Genomic DNA, 23602 nt, shown 5'->3' on the forward strand with positions numbered 1-23602 from the left:
ACAGTATCCTTTACGCATTGAGTTGATTACTGCTCCATGGCTTAATTAGAACATGGCACAAAATCTGCACATTCTAACTAATTTCATCATTTGATTCTTTGTCTTGTACCAACTACGATGCACTTGGGATTTTTTTTTTGAACTGTTACAGGCACTTTATAAAAGTTAGTTGTTGTCACAATTGATCAAACATTAATCTGCAAAGAGCTTTGACTACTTGGAATTTTATTTTTCAACTTTCATTAGAAATGTCACTTATGAGTGTCTTGGGAATGTCGATTATTTGTGAAGAAATTAGTTGTAATTATTGTCTTTTTTTCTACCCCACCCGTTCCAGGATTCAAATTGTAACTACAGGGAGACGGTTAAAAAATTAATCCCACACTTGAAGTATTTGGACGACATTCCTGTGAGTGAGACCTGCATTCAGTCTAACTGTACCGTCAGTAAGGATTGGCTAATTGTGAAGGAAGCCATTAAGGATGGCATCTCAGCTGAGGATCTTGAATATCTAGGTCTGTGGAATAACTCCCAAGCAATTATTAAAAGCGCCACAAGCATAAAATGTGGTCATTAACAGGAACTTTTCTAGTGTCTTATAAGGTCTTACTCACACTGCTAACATTAGTGCACAAAAATGCTATTGGGCCATTAAAATTAAAACAAAGTTGTATCTAATCACACATATTTGACCAGGCTTGTCCAACCTTTTCACTTGGAGGGGCCACGTTTCCATTTTTTCTCATTCAAGGGGCCAATGAGCAAATTTCAGAAAGATAAAGTTTGGCGCAATATTAAACTGAATTGCAAAAAAAAAGTTGTGTATTAAGAAAAGAACCAACTTGCTGAGCAAAATTAAAGTAATGTCAAAACAATAAATTGTTAAGTTAAAAAAGAATAATTAAAAATGAACAGAGTGTAAGAGGATCATAGCGTGTGTGCCAGGCTTACTGCTAGTCTCAGGGTGCTCAATCACTCACGCACACACTCTCAAGCACACACACACACACACACACACACACACACACACAAACGGTCTCAAGCACACAGTCTCAAACAACACACACAGTCTCAAACGCACAACCAGTCTCAGGCTTACACACACATACATACGTGCATACACTCTCAATCACACACACATACAATCTCAATCTCACACACACCACACACACACACACACACACGCGCAATATCAAACCCACTCTCTCTCTCACACACACACACACACACACACGCAGTCTCAAACGCGCGCACACAGTCTCAAACATACACGCAGGCTCACACACACATAAACAGCCTCAAGCACACACACACACAAACGGTCTTAAATACACAGTCTCAAACATACACACGCACACACAAACATTTACATAGTCTCAAACTCACACACAAACAAACATTCTCAGGCATACACACACATACATGCGCGCACACACTCTCAATCATACACACATACAATCTCAATCTCACACACACACGCAACATCAAACCCACTCTCTCACACACACACACACACGCGCAGTCTCAAATGCACGCACGCAGTCTCAAACATACATGCAGTCTGTCACACACACAAACAGCCTCAAGCACACACACACACATAAACAGTCTCAAATACACAGTTTCAAACATACACATGCACACAATTCACACAGTCTCAAACGCACACACACACACAGTCTCAAACATACACACACACAAACAGTCTCAAATGCATGTGCACATGCAGTCTCAAACGCGCACACACACAGAGTCTCAAACACGCACACACAAATAGTCTCAAATGCGCGCACAGTCTCAAACGCACACACACACACATGCACATACAGTCTCAAACACACACACAAACAGCCACAAACACACAAGTACAGTCTCAGGCACACACACACACACACACACACACACACACACACGCGCAGTCTCAAATGCACGCACACAGTCTCAAACATACACGCAGTCTGTCACACACACAAACAGCCTCAAGCACACACACACACATAAACAGTCTCAAATACAGTTTCAAACATACACACGCACACACATTCACACAGTCTCAAACACACACAGTTTCAAACACACACACAAAGTCTCAAACATACACACACAAACAGTCTCAAACGCGCACACACACACAGTCTCAAACACGCACACACAAATAGTCTCAAACGCGCACACAGTCTCAAACGCACACACACACATGCATATACAGTCTCAAACACACACACAAACAGCCTCAAACACACAAATAGTCTCAGGCACACACACACACACAGTCTCAAGCATACATACACACACACACGCACACACTCTCAATCTCACACACACACGCAGTCTCAATCTCACACACACACGCAATATCAAACCCACTCTCACACACAAACACAAACACACACAGTCCCAAACATACACTCACGCAGAAACCATCTCAAACACACACACAGAATCAAACATACACACACACACAGTCTCAAACACGCATACACACACACACATACACACAGTCCCAAACATACACACACACAGAAACCGTTTCAAACCCACACACAGGATCAAACATACACACAGTCTCAAACATATACACACGCACAAACCATCTCAAACACACATTCAGTCTCAAGCACACACACACACACACAATGTCAAACATACACACACACAAACAGTCTCAGGCACACACACAGTTTCAATCATACACACACGCGCGCACACAAACTCTCAATCACACACACATACACGCAGTCTCAAACCCACACACACACAGACGCAGTCTCAAACACACACACAGTCTCAAACTCACACACACACAAACAGTCTCAGGCATAAACACACGTACATGCACGCACACACTCTCAATCACACGTACACACACATATGCAGTCTCAATCTCACACACATGAATATCAAACCCGTTCTCTCTCACACACACACACGCAGTCTCAAACGCGCAAACACACACAGTCTCAAACTTACACACAGTCTCACACACACACAAACAGCCTCAAGCACACACACGCACACACAAAAACGGTCTCAAATACACACACACTCAGTCTCAAACATCACACGCACATACAAACATTAACACAGTCTCAAATGCACACTCACACACACACACACACAGTCTCAAACACACACACAGTCTCAAACACACACAAAGTCTCAAACATACACATACATAAACAGTCTCAAACACGTGCACACGCAGTCTCAAACGCGCACGCACACACAAATTGTCTCAAACACACACACTGTCTCAAACGCATGCACACACAGTCCCAAACACACACACACACATAGAGCCTCAAACACACACACACAAATACAGTCTCAAGCATATATACACACACGCACACACACTTTCAATCTCTCACACACGCAATATCAAACCCACTCTCACACACAAACACACACAGTCCCAAACATACATACACACAGTCTCAAACATATAATGCACAAACCGTCTTAAACACACGCACACACATTCAGTTTCAAACAGAGACACACAAACAGCCTCAAAAACACACACACAAAAATACAGTCTCAGACACACACACACACACACACACACACACACACAGTCTCAAGCATACATACACACACACGCACACACACTCTCAATCTCACACACACACACGCAAAATCAAACCCACTCTCACACACAAATACACACACAGTCTCAAACATACACACACACAGTCTCAAACATATACACGCACAAACTGTCTTAAACACACGCGCACACATTCAGTTTCAAACATACACACACAAACAGCCTCAAACACACACACACACAAATACAGTCTCAGGCACACACACACAGTCTCAAGCATACATACACACACATGCACACACACTCTCAATCTCACAAACATACAATATCAAACCTACTATCACACACAAACACACACACAGTCCCAAGCATACACACACACAGTCTCAAACATATACACGCACAAACCGTCTTAAACACACGCACACACATTCAGTTTCAAACACACACACACAGTCAAACACACACAGAGGATCAAACATACACATATACACACGCACAAACCATCTCAAACACACACATTCAGTCTCAAACACACACACACACACACACACACTCTCAAACAAACACACACACACACTCAAACAAACACACAACTCAAACAAACACACATACACACACACTCAAACAAACACACACACACAATCTCAAACATACACAGTCTCAGGCACACACACAGTCTCAGGCACACACACAGTATCAAACATACACGTGCGCACACAAACTCAATCACATATATACACACATGCAGTCTCAATCTCACACACACGCAATATCAAACCCATTCTCTCACACACATACACACGCAGTCTCAAACGCGCAAAAGCACAGTCTCAACATACACGTAGTCTCACACACACAAACAGCTTCAAGCACACACACACACAAACGGTCTCAAATACACACACACACACACACACACACAAACAGCCTCAAACACACACACACACACAAATACAGTCTCAGGCTCTCACACACACATGCAGTCTTGATCTCACACACACACACAATATCAAACCTACTACCACACACAAACATACACACAGTCCCAAACATACACACACACACAGTCTCAAACATATACACGCACAAACCATCTTAAACACACGCACACACATTCAGTTTCAAACACCCACACACAGTCAAACACACACAGAGGATCAAACATACACATATACACACGCACAAACCATCTCAAACACACACATTCAGTCTCAAACACACACACACACTCTCAAACAAACACACACACACTCAAACAAACACACAACTCAAACAAACACACATACACACACACTCAAACAAACACACACACACACACACACACACAATCTCAACCATACACACAAACAGTCTCAGGCACACACAGTCTCAAACATACACGTGCGCACGCAAAGTCAATCACATATACACACACATGCAGTCTCAATCTCACACACATGCAATATCAAATGCATTCTCACACACACATACACACGCAGTCTCAAACGCGCAAAAACAGTCTCAACATACATGCAGTCTCACACACACAAACAGCTTCAAGCACACACACACACAAACGGTCTCAAATACACACACTCAAACAGTCTGAAACATACACACGCACACACAAACATTCACACAGTCTCAAACGCACTCACACATGCAGTCTTAAACACACACACACAAATAGTCTCAAACACACACGCAGTCTTAAACATACACACACACACAAATAGTCTCAAACACACACACAGTCTCAAACACACACACACACAAACAGTTTCAAACACACACACAGTCTCAAACACACACACAGTCTCAAACACACATACAGTCTAAAACACACACACACACACCATCTCAAACACACGCACACAAACCGTCTCAAACACACACACACATAACAACTGTCCCAAACACACACACACAAACCGTCTCAAACACACACACACAAACCATCTCAAACACACGCACACAAACCATCTCAAACACACGCACACAAACCGTCTCAAACACGCACACATACAAACCGTCCCAAAAACACACACACACACCGTCCCAAAAACACACACACACATGCAATCTCAAACACACACACACAAACCATCTTAAACACACGAAACCGTCTCAAACACACACACACACAAACCATCTCAAACACACACACATGCATATGCAGTCTCAAACCCACAAACAGTCTCAAACTCACGCACACAGTCTCAAATACACACACACTGTCTCAAACACACACACAAACTGTCTCAGACACACACAGTCTCAAACACACACACATGCAGTCTCAAACACACACACAGTCTCAAACTCACAAACAGTCTCAAATGCGCACACACACACACAAACCGTCTCAAACACACACACACAAACCATCTCAAACACACACACACACACACAAACCATCTCAAACACACAGTCTCAAACACACACATACATATGCAGTCTCAAACACACAAACAGTCTCAAACCCACTCGCACACAGTCTCAAACACACACACAAACTGTCTCAAACACACACACAAACTGTCTCAAACACACAGTCTCAAACACACACACACATGCAGTCTCAAACACACACACGCAATCTCAAACCCACTCACACATGCACACAAACCGTCTCAAACGCACACACACAAACCGTCTCAAACACACACACACAAACCGTCTCAAACACACAGTCTCAAACACAGAAAGTCTCAATCCCACTCACACACACGCACAAACCGTCTCAAACACACACAAACTGTCTCAAACACACAGTCTCAAACACACATACACACACAGTCTCAAACACAGAAACAGTCTCAAACCCACACACATGCACACAGTCTCAAACACACACACAAACTGTCTGAAACACACACACACGCAGTCTCAAACACACACACACATGCAGTCTCAAGCATACACGCAGACACACAGAAACAGTCTCAAGCACACACACACATGCAGTCTCAAACACACACACACACACATAGAAACCATTTCACACACACATTCAGTCTCAAACACATATATATTCAGTCTCAAACACACACACAAACTGTCTCGGGCACACACACACAGTCTCAAACATACACACACACACATAAACTCAATCACACACACGCAGTCTCAATCTCACACACACACAGTCTCAAACACACACACGCAATCTCAAACCCACTCACACATGCACACAAACCATCTCAAACACACACACACAAACCGTCTCAAACACACAGTCTCAAACACAGAAACAGTCTCAATCCCACTCACACATACGCACAAACCGTCTCAAACACACACAAACTGTCTCAAACACAGTCTCAAACACACATACACACACAGTCTCAAACACAGAAACAGTCTCAAACCCACACACATGCACACAAACAGTCTCAAACACACACATACAGTCTCAAACACACACACACGCAGTCTCAAACACACACACACATGCAGTCTCAAGCATACACGCAGACACACAGAAACAGTCTCAAGCACACACACACATGCAGTCTCAAACACACACACACACACGTAGAAACCATCTCACACACACATTCAGTCTCAAACACATATATATTCAGTCTCAAACACACACACAAACTGTCTTGGGCACGCACACACAGTCTCAAACATACACACACACACACAAACTCAATCACACACACACGCAGTCTCAATCTCACACACACACAGTCTCAAACCCATGCACACATGCGCACTCTCAAACATACACACACAGAGTCTCAAACACATGCACATGCAGTCTCAAACACATGCACACACAAACACAGTCTCAAACATACACACACACACACACACACACACATAGTCTCAAATGCGTGCACACACATACAGACACACACACACACACACAGTCTCAAACACACACACAGTCACAAACATACATACACACACAGTCTCAAATGTGCATGCACACACATAGTCTCGCACACACATGCATTCTCAAACATACACACACAGTCCCAAACCCACTCTCACACACACGCAATATCAAACCCACTCTCACACACAAATACACACACAGTCCCAAATATGCACACGCAGTCTCAATCACACACACATGCAGTCTCAAACATACAGACACACACACAGTTTCAAACATACACACACAGTCTCAAACACACGTGCACACACACACAGTTTCAAACATACACACACCACACACGCACACACTCTCAAACATACACACACAAACGCGCACGCACACACTCTCAATCACACACACACACATAGTCTCAATCATAGACACATACGCAGTCTCAATCCCACACCCAGTCTCAATCCCACGTGCACGCACAGTCTCAATCCCACATGCACGCACGGGCTCAAACACGCATACAGTCCCAAACACACACACACGCACACGCTCACATGCAGTCTGAATCAGACACACGCACACACATGCAGTCTCAAACATACACACACGCACACACACACAGCCTCAAACACACCCTCTCACATACATACACCATCTCAAACACACACAGTCTCAAACACACACACGCGCGCACAAACCGTCTCAAATACACACAGTCTCAAACACACACACCCTCTCAAACGCACTGTCTCAAACATACACACACACACACAGAGTCTAAAACACAAACAGTCTCAAACACACACGCGTGCGCACGCACTCTCAATCAACACATACACACATGGGGAAGAATTTTCCATTGTGAGCGGGCACGGACCCGATCACCAGTGTATTTGCCGACTCCCGTGGATAACGGGAGTGTATGGGCGGTGGCGGGCATGCACAGACTGCCGGGTCCAATGACAACCTGGCAGCATGTTTAAAAGAAGGCCTGGCAGCCTTTTGTAGGCTGCTGCCAATGGCCAGTTCAAGGGCGCACCACAGGGAGTCGAGTGAGCCAGCCAGACTGGAGAGAAAGGCAGAGGAGCAGGCCAGGCTGCAGGGTCTGCCACAGGAGCAGGGCAGGCTGCAGGGTAGACCAGTGAGGGGGGCCAATGCGCCCCTCATTTTTCAGTTAAATGCCTTGTTGCCCTCCTCGAGGAGGTGGCAGCACGGCAGGAGGTGTTGGTCCCCCCAGGATGGGAGGAGGAGAACCCCTCCCGCAACATGACGAAACGTGCCTGGCAGGAGGTGGTGAGCTCCCGCGACGTGGTGCAGTGCACCTAGATCCAGTGCCATAAGCGCTTCAACGATCTGTTGCGCTCTGGCAGGGTGAGTACCATGTTGGCATTGGGCATTTAACCCAGCAGGCAACCTTAGCCTTTGAGGCCACCCCCCCCCCCCGCAAGTCTTACTGTCATGACTGCATTGAATCATGTAGGGTATTTTTCCTTCACTGGGTGGGCAAGCAGATAGCGCCCATGCTTAGATCAGCCTGAGTGGTTCATGAGGAGATGAGTTCTCCCCCGCATCATGTGTTGCTCTTAAGTCACACATGACTAGTCTGGGGGCAACCTGCAGGAGGTGCAGTTAGGCACATACTCAGAACTCCAGCACATGTCCTATTCACAGTGATGAGATGGTGGAAGGGGAGCCTCAAGATGTCGTGACAAAGAACCATCTGCTGCCCTCGACACTGCACGTAGTTGCACATCCTTGCTATGGGAGCAAGTACCACGTGGTTCCTAAAGTGATGTACGCAGCCTGTGTCCAAGGTGGCCGTAGGGGGGGTTGGGAGCAGGCGTACTATCTTTGTGTGAATGATCAGCAGTAGCTTGGAGAGTAGGCACAGGAGGCCTAATATGGACCACTGTGGTTGGGGTGCAGTGTGCGCGTGCAGAGTCCATGTGCAATTTGCCGTAATGAATGGTGTTCTCTCTTTCTCAGGAGAAGAATGCTCATAATGCGTTGGAGCATTCGAGGACTGGAGGCAACTAGTCTCACCTCCTCATATTAAGCCGCTTTGAGCAGGAGGCCCTTGAGCTGGAGAGGTGGCATGCACCCAGGTCAACTGGTGTTGGTGAGGCAGGGGTGGAACGGCCAGGTATTTGAGGCCAACAGTGAGATCCTCAATGTCCTCCCAACATCCATAGCACTGATGATTGTTAAATTTGTTATTGTCGCAACATTGCTCAGTCACAGAGTGATATAGTCAGAGGTGTGGAGCACAGAAAAAAGGCCCTTCAGCCCATTGAGGATGCACAGGTCAAACACATACCAAACTATTCTAATCACATTTCCCAGCACTAGGCCCAAAGCCTTCTATGCCATGGCATCACAAGTGCACATCCAAATGCTTGTTACATGTTATGAGGGTTTCTGCATCTACCACCCTTTCAGGCAGTGAGTTCCAGATTCCCACCACCCTCTGTGTTCAAAAGTTGCTCATCACATCCCCTGTAAACCTCATGCCCCTTACCTTAAATCTATGCCCCCTGGTTACTGATCCCTCTGCCAAAGGGAAAAGTTCCTTTCTGTCTACGCTATCTATGCCCCTCATATGTTTATACAGCTCAATCGTGTCCCCCCTCAATCTCCTCTGCTCCAGGCGAAATAACCCCAGTCTATGCAATCTCTCCTCATAACTGAAACTCACCAGACCAGCCAACATCCTAGTAAATGTCCTCTGCACTCTCTCCACTGCAATCACATCCCTCTCATAAAATCCATTTCAGAACTGCACACAGTATTGTAGCTGTGGCCTGAGCAGCATTTTCTGCAGTTCGAACATTATCTCCCTGCTGCTATATTCTATGCCTCGGCTAATAAAGGCAAGGATGCCATATGCCTCCTTAAACACCTGATGTACCTGTCCCGCTACCTTAAGGGACCAGTCGACATGCACAGCAAGGTCCCCTGATCCTCGTTACTTCCCACGGTCCTACCATTCATCGTGTATTCCCGTGCCTTGTTTGTCCTGCCCAACTGCATCACCTCACACTTGTCCACATTAAATTCCATTTGGCACTCATCAGCTCATCTGACTAGCCCGTCTATATCCTCCTGTAACGTAAGGCTATCCTCCTCACTATTTACCACCCCACCAATGTTCGTGTCCATTGGTTCTGGAAGGTTGAGCGCACAATGAGCCATGAGGAAAGGGATGAAGTGTGTAACTATGTGCACGCTAACTGATCCACTGCCATTGTTGTTCATTTCAGCATCATCAGAGCATGGCTGACAGGAGGAACTGCAGATGCCCCCTCTCACACCTGAGGGCCCTCAAGTCTAACCTTCATCACACTATTTCTGCGAGGCAGGCACCAGCGCAGATACTAGCACCTCTGTGGGCATTGGAACATCGGCTAGTGCCCCAGGGCACAATAGAGAGGGCACTTCACAATCGCTAGAGGAGCTGGCAGAGACAGAGAGTGCCCATGGCGCCAACAGTCAGACGACTACAGGGGACCAGGTACATGCTCAGTCGGTGCCTGGTGATGTGCCTCTGGAGTTGTCTGCGACGCAGCAGCTGCAGAAAATACAGCCAGGTGTGCGGGAGCGATACATGAGGCTATGCTTCGCTTGGTGTCTGCGGTGGAGGAGTCCACGCGGAGCATCACTGATGCAGTGAGCCTCATGGCAAAATGCCATGCTTCTTCCATGGAGAGAATGGCGACTATCAAGAAGAGGTGCCTCCAGGAGACCAATCAGGTCCTCCTGTGGTTACACTCGGACCTGCAAGCCCTCACAGCACTATTGGCCACAGCTGGTCAATGCCAGTGTGGGAGATGGTCTGGGCTTCAAGCTTCCCAGCTCGTTGCCCATCCATCCACGGTGAGCAGGGAGGTCCGAGGCGACCTCACATCGGCGCAGCAGCTGCCTGTTGTCTCTGCGGGCTCCTCTCAAGGCGCTCCATATGAGGCACCAGCCCTTCCGCCCCTCTCCCAGTGACCATATCATCTGGTGAGGCTGCAACAGGTGGGGAGATGCCAGCTGTGGCACTGGCCGCTCCCTCCCAGGCGAGCCCAGCACAAGTTCCACGGGCCAGAGGATGGCTGCCAAGGTCATCGAGGCCAACAGGACAGCAGAGTCAGCAGGCTGTCTCAGGTGCCACTCCAAGCGATGGGGCTGCACCAAGATGTAGCACCCGCAAATGGAAACGTAAGGCACATTGCAACCATGGGTTTCTCACTGGTGCTTTTGTGTTGGCCTGAGATTAGGTCCTTGTAATTTATTTTTGCTTGCTTATAGTATTGTTTTACAATTGGGAGAACATCTGATTTGAAAATTAAAATGCTCAGCTTCTGATATTGGATGGCAGAGAGGTGTCATGAGCCACCTCCTGAGGGGATAGCCCTTGTCACCTAGCAGCCATCCATCTAGCCGGGCCAAAGCACTGAAGAGCCCTGGCACCTGGGAGTGTCTGAGGATGTAGGTGTTGTTGGAGCTGCCTTGCACAAACCTTGCACAAACTTATAGAATCAGCATCCTGTGATCACACATTATCTGCACATTCGTGGAGTGGAAGCTCTTCCTGTTGATGAAGGCACCGGGCTCACCTGCTGGCGCCTTGATGGCCACATGTGTGCAGTCTATAGCATCCTGAACACAGGGGAAGCCATTAATGGCCGCATAGCCTCTGGCTCACTGTGCCTGGCTTTCCTGGTCCCAGTGGAAATGGATGAAGGTCAATGCATGGCTGAACAGAGCGTCTGTAACCTGCTTGACACAAGTGTGGACTGCTGATTGGGAGACACCACAAAGATCACCCACTGATCCCTGGAAGGAGCCAGAGGCATAGAAGTTGAGGGCAGCTGTGACCTTCAGAGCCACTGGCATGGGGTGTTTGCCCACACAGTTGGGGGAGATCTCAGGGCCTATCGTCTGACAGACATAGTTGACTGTCTCCCTTGACAGTCAGAGCCTCCTTTAGCACTGCACCTCATACATGTTGAGGTAACTGCCTCGCCGCCTGTATACCCTGGCAGCAGGATAGTGGCGTCTTCTGCAGCCCCTTGCACCTTGGACAACCTCTTGGCTTTGTGCCTGCGCCTCTACTCCCAAAGATGGCTCCCCTGGAGGCTGAATGTGCACTCCTGGCTTCCTCCTCCTAGCCCTCCCTTCCTCCTCAGAGGAGCTGCCTCCAATGGACATGTCAGATCCCATACCCAGGCTAAGAGGAGGCTTCCGGAAAGCTACAGACCCGCAAAATATTCCTGACTGCAGAGTGCTGACCTGAAGGTTAAAATTACACAGAAAGCTGCTGGAATGCGTTCTGAACTACTACAGGCAAGTTTAAAATACTTCATCCAATAAATACTCCACAAAGCAGATTGACAACCCCACGGAGCCCTCTTATCCTGCCCGTGGATGAGGTTCATAGAAAAGTCTCTTACCCGCCTGCCTGTTGTGCCCGTGCGCTGAACCGAAGATCGCATGGGCGCCTAAAAGTCACAGTCGATTGAAGATTACTGGCCCATTAATTGATGGCAGGGCGCACTTGGACTTCATCGTGCGCCCGCCCAGCGAAATATTGCGATAGCGCGTGGTGACATCAGAACGCTCACCGAACGTCATGTGTGTCATTTTACGCGCGGACGTGCGGGGCCCACCCCCACACATCAAACTGAAAACCCTACCCATGCTCTCTGAATCACACACATGCAGTCTCAATCACACACACGCACATGCACACAAAAGCACAGTCTCAATCCCACACTCACATTCTCAGTCCCATGCGCACGCAAACTCTGTCTCAGTCCCACGCCCATGCACATAGTCTCAAACCCATGCACGCAGTCTCAATCCCATGCACACAGTCTCAATCCCACACGCACAGTCTCAATCCCACACACACAGTCACAATCCACACACCCAGTTTCAGTCCCACACGCACACATACGCAGTCCCAATCCTACACAAACACGCACAGCCTTAATCCTGTATTTACACACACACAGTCCCACATTCTCACACACTTTCTCAATCCCACATTCACTCACATGCAAAGTCTCAATCCCACATTCATTCACACAGTCTCAATCACACACACACGCAGTCTCAATCCCACACGCACGCAGTCTCAATCCCACACACACACACCCAGTCTCAATCCCACACACGCACAGCCTCAATCCCACATTCTCACACAGCCTCAATCCCACATTCACACACAGCCTCAATCCCACATTCACACACACACACATTCACAGTCTCAATCCCACATTCGCACACACACACAACTCTCAATCACACACACACACAGTCTCAATCACACAAACACACACACAGTCTCAATCACATAAACACACACACGGTCTCAATCACACACACACGCACAGTCTCAATCCCACAAACACACACAGTCTCAATCACATACACATGCAGTCTCAATCCCACACGCACAGTCTCAATGCACACACCCAGTCTCAATCCCACACACACACGCATAGCCTCAATCCCGCATTCACACACACAGTCTCAATCCCACATTCACACACACATGCAGTCTCAATCCCACACACACACACGCACACACACAGTCTCAATCCCACATTCACACACACACAGTCTCAATCCCACATTCACACACACACAGTCTCAATCCCACAAACACACACACAGTCTCAATCCCACATACACACACACGCAGAGTCTCAATCCCACATTCATACACAAACACACACACAAATATACACAGTCTCAATCCCACACACACAGTCTCAATCCCACATACACACACACAGTCTCAATCCCACATACACACACACGCAGAGTCTCAATCCCACATTCATACACAAACACACACACAAATATACACAGTCTCAATCCCACACACACAGTCTCAATCCCACACACACATGCAGTCTCAGTCCCACACATACACGCAGTCTTAATCCCACACACTCACACAGCCTCAATCCCACACACTCACGCAGCCTCAATCCCACATACACACTTTCGCAATCCCACATTCGCACATATACACACACTCTCGATCCCACACACACACACTCTCTCTTGCTGTCTCTCTCCCCTACACGCACACACACACTTAATCCCACACACACACACACACACACACACACACACACACACATACAGTCAATCTCTCACTCCTAAACAGACACACATACGCACTTACTCTCCCACTCCCGCACACTTACACTCAGCCTCTCACTCCCACACACACCATTTACCAGAAACTGAACATGGACTAGCCATATAAATACTGTGGCCACAAGAGCAGGTCAGAGGCTAGGAACCTGCGGTTAGTAACTCACCTCCTGACTCCTAAAGCCTGTCCACCATTTACAAGACACAAGTCAGGGATGTGATGGAATACTCTCCACTTGCCTGGATGAGTGCAGCTCCAACAACACTCAAGAAGCTTGACACCATATAGGACAAAGCAGCCCGCTTGATTGGCACCCTGTCCACAAACATTCACTCTCTCCACCACTGACGCACAGTGGCAGCAGTGTGTACCATCTACAAGATGCACTGCAGGAACTCACCAAGGCTCCTGAGACAGCACCTTCCAAATCCATGACCTCTACCATTTAAGAAGGACAAGGGAAGCAGACACATGAGAACATCACCATATGTAAGTTCCTCTCCAAGCCACTCACCATCCTGACTTGGAAACATATCACGTTCCTTCACTGTCGCTGGGTCAAAATCCTGGAACTCCATCCCTAACAGCATTGTGGGTGTGCCTACACCACATTCACAACAGCAGTTCAAGAAGGCAGCTCAAAACCACCTTCTCAAGGGCAACTAGGGATGGGCAATAAATGCTGCCTAGCCAGTGAAGCCCAAACCCCATGAATGAATAAAATAAAATGACTCAGTCTGTCATTGCCCCACACATACATGCTCAGTCTCACTCTCATACATACACATTCAACTCCATCTCTCTCTCTCCCTCTCTCACCACGCATGCACACACACACACACTCAAGGTCTCACACACGCCAGCCAGCCTCTTTCCTGACCTTGGGTTCCACAGCCTCTAAGTCCCGGGCCTCGAAGTAAGCCTCTCCTTCCTGAGGCCTCACTGGGGCCCTGACATTCTCGTGAAACTTCCCAACCACCCCACAGTACACTCATCGCCACCCCACCCGCTCCCAGCACACTGTCTCTTTCTCGCTTTCTCATCCCACAGTTCCTGAAAGAAAACCTTTATCTCCCCAACTGCTGCTGGTGTTCGTTGCTCCTCCAATCACAGGATTTTTCTCTTCGCGTTTGCTGCTGAGAGGCTCAGTAGTGAGCCTCTCAGCAGCAGACACGGGAGAGAAGCAGCCTATGATTGGAGGAGCAGTTCCTTGCAGAATCTTCCACTCCAACTTACCTGTTTGACCGGCATTTTGAAAATTGGCTCCGGAGGCCACGTGGATGGGCTTCAAGGGGTCCGATGTGGGCCGTGGGTTGGACAAGCCTACATTAGACAGACCCTTTGGGTGTTAAGTATCATATTCAATACATTTGATTTGAATAGTCGGTGTAAAAATGTATGCAAATCCTTACTATCTCACAAAATGAGCCTTTTGTAGATATGTGTTGATAGCCTTCTGTAAAAGCAAACTCTTTTTCAACATACAGCTGATAGTACAACCAACGGGAAGCCAGCTTCCCGGAAGCACCAGAATTGCGCATCTCGAAAGGCATCAACTTCTCAGAGGCCACACAGCGCTGGGAGACTCTGCGCAGGATCTACTGTTGGCGTCTTAAGGACAGGAATTCCTGATGCCAGGCTTCATGATGGCGCGAGCGACCTAACACATGGTAGTGAAACTTTCTATAATTAATCCCTTTTGAAGTAGTGCTATCAATTTCTTTAACATGGTGAGTTGTGTTCTGGCAAGCGCTGCTAAAAAGTATGGCAAAAGCAGATTCAATAGTGACTTCCAAAAGAAAATTGGATAATATTTGAAAAATTTAATTTACAATGCTAGGGGAAAGAGCAGGGGAGTGGGAATAATTGAGTAACTCTTTTGCAGGCAGAGTGGATTGAATGGCCCCCTTACGTGTAGAATGTTTCAATGATTCTGATATCCTTTGCACCTTTCAGTATTTCTGCTCTTTTCAATTAAGTGGGAATATAGGAACAGGAGTGGGCCATTTATCCCCTTGGGCCTGTTCCTCCATTCAATGAGATCATGACTGATCTGCGACCTAACTTCATATATCCAGCTTTTCCTCATATCCATTTATGCCTATGGATAACAAAAATCTATCAATCTCAAGATTTAAAGTTTACAGTTCATCTAGCGTCAATTGCCATTTGCAGAAGCAAGTTCCAAACTGCTACCATTCTTTGTGCATAGAAATATTTCCTAGTTTCACTCCTGAAAGATCTGGCTCTAATTTTTACACTGTATCCCCTAGTCCTAGACTCCCCAACCAGCGGAAACAGTTTCTCCCTCTCTACCCTGTCTGTTCCCCTTAATGTCTTGAAAACGTGTATTCACTGTTATTGCATTTGATGTTATGAAGTACAATAATACAAATGTACCTTGAGTATCCAGAAACATCATCTGCCATATCTTCTGAATATCTACTGTCGTGAAAGAACTAATGTCCTTGGAAAAAAATGGAATGTACCATAATAATTGTAAATAATTTGATCTCAAAGTGCAGAGTATTCTGAATTAGCTTGGCTTTTTTGATTAAAAGAAAATTAACTCAAGGCTAGAAATAACTGAGGCAAATCATATCAATATGTGGTACACAGGAAGATTTGTTAAAAAAGTGGGTGTTTCAGAGCAACTTATAAAGGGTGACTGTCAGCAAGTTAATGGTAAATTCTTCTGATCTCTGAACGCTAAAATCATTACTGAAGATTTTTAAATTTATTTTTGTTGATCAAAATATATATGAAAATATAGTCAATCTGCCTCGTCACTGCCAACTGCAAGGGATATTGAGAAAACAATAGACCACTACAGCAAGGCTGTCAGCTAACAAAGCCAACAACACCAGGGAGTCACAGATCAATTTCGATCAGGCTCTTTACAGAATGGGCTGAGGGAGAGCTGGAGAGGGGAAATCCCTGACTTAACGAGAATTGGTTATACCCAGAGAGGCACCCCTCGAGTCACAGACTCCCACCGGTCCTATACAAATGAGGTGTGCTCCCACTGACCCAACAAACTCATGTAATTTTAGCACCAGCAGGAGCCATCCTGGCATAGTCACCAGGGACATGAGCACCGCAAAGGATAAGTGAGCAGATAGTTTAGAAATAACAGGTTTCTAGAGGTGGTGAGGGAAATGTTTAGATCAAGTTATCGAGGGAGATGGCTAGCAAATTCAGGAGGGATCTGGGAATTTTCTGGAAAAGGAGATGATTGAGTGACATCAGAGGGAAGAGCTTGGGATTATTTAAACATTGAGACAAATCCTGCCAAATTAGTCATTTCGTAATAAATATACATCGTGAATTAACAGACTCACCACCTTAATGTTTACTTAATTTTCTTTCCAGGTGCTGGCAGCATTTTTTGTGGAAATCCTGTCACAGCTCTTCGAGCTCGGAAGAAGAAGCAAGGCGTAAGGCTTTTCTGTGGTTTTATTGACAGTATTTGGAATAAGTCTATCATGTGGTTGTGCTATGTATTTCTGATGCATGAATTATGTCTGCTGTACAGAAAAATCCTCCAGCAAGCACTACACCTGCTGCCCAAGTTGGCCTATTTGAAGCAAGTTCAGGATTCCACAACAGCCTGGACACATCCAATCACTTACACTTCTCCTTTTGTGAAGTTCCCCTTTGCCTTTCATTGTTGTACTCTCAAAACCTTCTGTCTGTCCCTCAAATCAATTCTCTTCACTTTTTCCATCATCAGTGCTTTGGAAGTGTCATTCCATTACTTGATATCTTCACAGCTGTGTGTGTGTGTGTGTGTGTGTGTGTGTGTGTGTGTGTGTGTGGTGTGTGTGTGTGTACACGTGCAAAGGTCCATGCAGGTCACTACTGTCTCTGTAGAGTAAAAATATATGTTTTTAAAAATACAAATAATCACAGTCTCTGTAGGCTTCAGCAAAACTTGTCCAGTGTTACAACCACGTGAGGAGGGGTGAAATTACTCCCCTATTCTCCCACTCCAGGTCTGACCATAACAAGGTTTTTGTGAATTTAAAGAGGATGTGCTTTGCCAGTGCTGCAACAGTTGAGCTATTTACACTTTCAGATTGTAAAGAATTAATCAGACATGTTTTCTTAGGTTAAACAAAGAACAAGACGAGTTTATTGAAATTATTTCCCGAATTTAAAAAAACTATGTAAATTGCAACCACCATTCATACGTCTTACACACTAGACTGGCACCACATACACACACACCAGTACAGGAGGCAGAATAAGAGGATAGACTTAAGGATTTTTTTTTCACAGTTCGTGAAACAAAGGAGTATAGGATTAGCTGTTCTTTGGCTGGTCTTGATGCGGTGATCCCATGTTTGTTCCATTGTCTTCCTGGTTGTATGGAGCAGATTTCCATGTTTTATTCCAAAAAGATCTCAATTTGCAGTAGATTTTTCTTCTCAGGATGGTTACTTTGCAAATCCGGGCACAATACTTCAGAGAGAGAGAGAGAGAGAGTACAAACAGATACGACAGCCTGTTTCAGTATAGCATTCTCTTGATCTCTCTCCTGCTTGGTAAAACAGTCCCTTAAAGTATCCTGCTGGCTGTATATTCGAGAGAAATTCTGTTTGCCCATGTTTGCTGCAGTCATTGCTCTTAGAACAGGTAATTGCATTTTGATGTCTCATCTCAGAAACATTTGCAAAGTTTCTGAATAGTGTCAAGCCAACAGGAGATGGGGTCTTTCACGCTTCCCAGGGGGTTGAATGTCTTTTCTTTCCATCCCACTTGGCGGAATGCAAGTTGTGTAAAGTAGCCATCTGGGTAGCCTCTACTGCCTTTAGAGGGTTTCAGTTTATTTTTTAAAAATCCAGCCAAGATAAGAAAAATTAGAAATTGAACATCCTCGCAACAGCAGGCACAGAAAATATTCAGAATTGATTTCAGAATGTGCTTGAAACAATTGCTCTAAATGACCTCACAACGTTCTTTAAAAAATTGCCTCCAATTGACCTCCAATGTTCATATTAACAGCAAGAAGACTTCGTAGCCTTAAATGGCCAGATCATTGAGTTCAACAACTTTAGATCATGAACTCTCTCCTCCATCCTCACCCCCTTTCTGATCCCCCTTTTTCCAATAATTTATAAATTTTTTAAAAATATTTTTCTTTTCCCACCTATTTCCATTATTTTTAATTTTATTTCCATCTATTGTTTTATTTCCACCTTTTAGCCTATTTCAATTCCTTCCCCCCACCCCACTCCCACTAGGGCTATCTGCCACTTGCTCGTCCTGCTTTCTACTCTTAATGTCACCATTAGCACATTCCTTAGCTAATAGCACCACTGTGCCTGCTGTCAACACCGCTTTGTCCTTTTGTCTATGACATCTTTGGCAATCTCTTCTTTGCCTCCACCTGTCACTGGCCCTCTATCCAGCTCTACCTGTCCCACCCTCCTCAACCAGCTTATATTTCACCTCATTTCTATACTTCCTTAGTTCTGATGAAGAATCATGCAGACTCGAAACGTTCACTGTATTCCTCTCCACAGGTGCTGTCAGACCTGCTGAGTTTTTCCAGCTATTTTTGTTTTTGTTTCAGATTACATATCACTCCCTGTAACAGCAGAGGAATGCATTATATTACTTGTATAAGATCTTGTTCTTATATTGAAAAAAGCGTATTCCATGCACCGCCAACCCCAGCCCAACCACCTCAGATTATGTAAGCATTGTCATGAAGGATCCATCATCCTCTATTAAAAATTAATAGCCACAACAGGAAAAAAGGGTGACACGCAAATCTGTAAAAATCGAATGGGTCAACTCTTTTCCAAATGATGTGGTGTCATTCTGAAGACTTAAGTACTTAGAAAAGAGTTTGATTAGCTGTGACTCAGTGGGTAGAGCTCTCACCTCTGAGGCACTGATTCAGAAATTCAGGGAAATTCTCCCTGCTGTCCTGGCCAATATTTATCCCTCAACCAACACACTAAAAACAGGTTATCTGGTCATTTTCACTTTGCCATTTGTGGGATAATATTGTGTGCAATTTTGACTGCCATGTTGGAGGGGAACTTGAAGCTTTATACCTGCGGTTCCAAAACACAGAAACAACGAATGGGGTCACAAGGAATAAAATCATATTAATTTCCCATCCCCTCATAAGGAACTCCCCATATTGGCTGAGGCAGCTCTGATCAGGCGAGATATGACGTAACTATGGTTTACATAAATACTTTAGAGATTTCCTTGAGTGGCTTCTTGGAGCTGTGGCAATGGAAGCGGCGCAAATTTTGCGACCGGCAGCAGCCCAATCATCAAAACCCTGGATTTTCATTACAGATTTTCATATTCATATAATACAATATAATATGCGAACATTAATAATTATACACTGATCCTGATTTATTGCTATTTTGTTTCTATTGGCACCTGGGATTGCATTAATTTTCAAGTGTGAAAATGGGGTTGTAATGGAAAACTGTTTGGAAAGCCCTGCTTTATACATACTGTACAAAGTTAAAGGTACAAACTGCAGATGAATGTTGGAACAATATGATTGCTGTAGATGTACCCATTAATTATTGTTCATCTTTCTTAGGCATCAAGTGATGAAGCAGGGAATTGGTTCAGTCAGTATTCTCACTTGCCAGAACACACCTATGATTCACTGGAAATTGACAGCAGAACCCGAGATGATATTTTCTCGGAGCTTAGGGCCTGGAGAGACGAGCACAACAGGTAGGTACTCTCTGTTGTGCAAATAAATGCAACTTAGAATTCTCAAGCTCAGAAAATAATTAACAGAGGAAAAGAAAACGCTGGGAATATCGAGTTTGATTAACTGTGCTGAAAAGACAACAGCAAATTATATTTATCTAGCATCTTTAATAAAAAATCCCAAAAGCACTTCACAGGAGCATTTTAAAACAAAGTATGACCCAAGCCACATAAAGAGCTATTGAGTCGTAACTTCTGACTAGCGTCGGAAAGAGATGGTCAACAGGAATTAGGAGAAGTAAATACACCACTTACCTGCCTTCGAAAATTACGCTGACTCTTCCGATCACTGGCGCTGCTTTGGGCCTGCATCGAGAGACCTCACCTGACTTGCAAGCCCCAGTGAAGTGCAGCTCTCTGGCGGATTCAAGGAAGCCATGCCACCTTTTTTAAAGCACTAGCTGCCATAAAGCAGTCAAGTTTAAATAGGCCAGTAAAATTGACAGACCAGGGAGAAGGTAAGTGTCTGAGCTAAGTGGATAGGATTCGGGGGGTGTAAGGGGGATTTGAGGATGGTGGGGAGGAGGGTAGAATGGGTTTGGAGGTTGTGGAGATGGGAGAGTGAGGGGGACTGGAGGTCAAGGGGAGGTCAGGTCGGGCCTGCAGGGGTGATCAGGCCCACGGGTGGCGGGGGGCTGGGGGGGGAGCCTTGTGGGGGTGTGGGAGGAGTCCCTTGGGGAGGGATGTCAAGGATGTGGGTTGAATCCTGTGAGGTGGGGGGTCACGGGTGTGGGTGTAGTCCTGTGGGGAGGTGGGGGGAGTCCCGTGGGGGTTGGTCTGGGTGTTTACAATAGTTACCCAGAAGTTAGAAGAGGTTTTATTTCTAATTTTTCTGGGTAACTATTGGTGTAGCCCTGGCGGAACCATCTAAAATTTGTCGATTAAATCACATTTTCGCATTTCATTGTCCAGAGGAAGTGTGCACTTCTGAACAATTGCCATGCAAACCCTTACCTGGGAACTTCTGAAAGGGATTCCCCAGCGCATCATTGGGGTATCCCTCAAATCCAATGCTGGTGAGTTTGTAAATTACAGCCCATTAGGTCAGATGACCAAAATTTTAGTCAAAGAGGTCGGTTCAAAATAGTGTCTTTAAGGAGAAGAGAGAAGTAGAGAGGTGAAGAAGTTTAGGGATGGCATTCCAGAGCTTGGGGTCGAGGCAGCTGAAGGCATGGCCACCAATGGTGGAACAATTAAAATCGGATATGTACAAGAGGCCAGAATTAGAGGAATGCAGATTTCTCAGAGGGTGGTGGGGCTGGAGAAGCTTACAAAGATAGGAAGGGGCAAGGACATGGAGGGATTTGTAAACAGGTATGAGAATTTTAAAATCAAGGCATTGCTTGACCAGGAGCCAATGTAGGTCAGCAAGTACAAGGGTGTTGGGGAACAGAACTTGGTTCAAGCTAGGAAACAGCAGCCGAGTTTTGAATGACCTCAAGTTTACAAGAGGTAGAAAGTCTCAACATTAAACTTAACTAAATTGCACTCTAACCTTTACTAACTTGCATTGTGTGTCCAGAACTTGCTCTCTTTATTTCAAGTAAGTTATTCATATTGATGGATGTTTATTGGTAAAATCAGGCCATCCTGAAATAAAGTATCTATACCAGCAAGTGAAATTTCCAATTGCTATTTAATATGTGAAAATCTGGTTCTCATGGTTTATTTGTTTTAGAATATGACTTTTAGTTTTAGGAATTAAAGTGTTAAATGTAAGATAAAAGGAAAATTGTAATTGAGAAACTGGTAATAACTGTGATGTAAATACAATTCAAACAAGCTTAGAGCTGATTACACTTAAACTTATGTTTATCTTCAAGGTTAGGGTTAACATTGTGAAAACTGTAGACTTTATGGTGTTTTCTATCTTAGCATAATAGAACCAGGTCTGTCCTTACTTAAAAAAAAAGATTTAAATTATGTATGTAGTTCCAGGTGAAAGAAAGCTGAAATGAGCTTTGCAAACATGAGGTTTCTTCATGGATTAAGGGAGTCTAAAGAAAGAGTTGTTAAACTGCATTAGCAGTATAAATTATTCATATGGGTTGCAGAATCAAAGAGTTGTGTTGAAGGTAAAATAATAATTTACATTTGTTTGAGGACGCCTCAAAACATGCCACATTGCCAAAGAAATGGGATATGGGGGTGGAAGGTTCTTTTGTGTAAGTTATCTAAGTGTGTTTGCTGACAAAAGCAAGCAGTTCAGTTTCGGGGACCAAGGCAGTTGTAGCTTTGCTTTTGTGTCGACTGCATCTGGATTGAGAGAGGCAACAGGAAATGATTGTTAATTAGGTCTGCCCTTCAAGCA

At 45.3% G+C, this 23602-nt stretch overlaps 1 protein-coding gene across 7 annotated transcripts in view; it reads left to right on the forward strand.

Moving 5' to 3' along the window:
- lrrc56 (leucine rich repeat containing 56) overlaps positions 1 to 23602 on the forward strand; it is a 165955-nt gene that overhangs the window by 127019 nt on the left and 15334 nt on the right. For all 7 annotated transcript variants that reach the window (XM_041198380.1, XM_041198381.1, XM_041198386.1 and 4 more), the window contains 4 exons: positions 338 to 515; positions 16020 to 16202; positions 17905 to 17969; positions 21113 to 21252. In XM_041198380.1, coding sequence (XP_041054314.1) covers positions 338 to 515; positions 16020 to 16202; positions 17905 to 17969; positions 21113 to 21252 — 566 coding nt within the window. The remainder of the gene's footprint in view (positions 1 to 337; positions 516 to 16019; positions 16203 to 17904; positions 17970 to 21112; positions 21253 to 23602) is intronic.

The sequence above is a fragment of the Carcharodon carcharias genome, chromosome 10, assembly GCF_017639515.1.
Source record: "Carcharodon carcharias isolate sCarCar2 chromosome 10, sCarCar2.pri, whole genome shotgun sequence".
Taxonomy (NCBI): Eukaryota; Metazoa; Chordata; class Chondrichthyes; order Lamniformes; family Lamnidae; genus Carcharodon; species Carcharodon carcharias.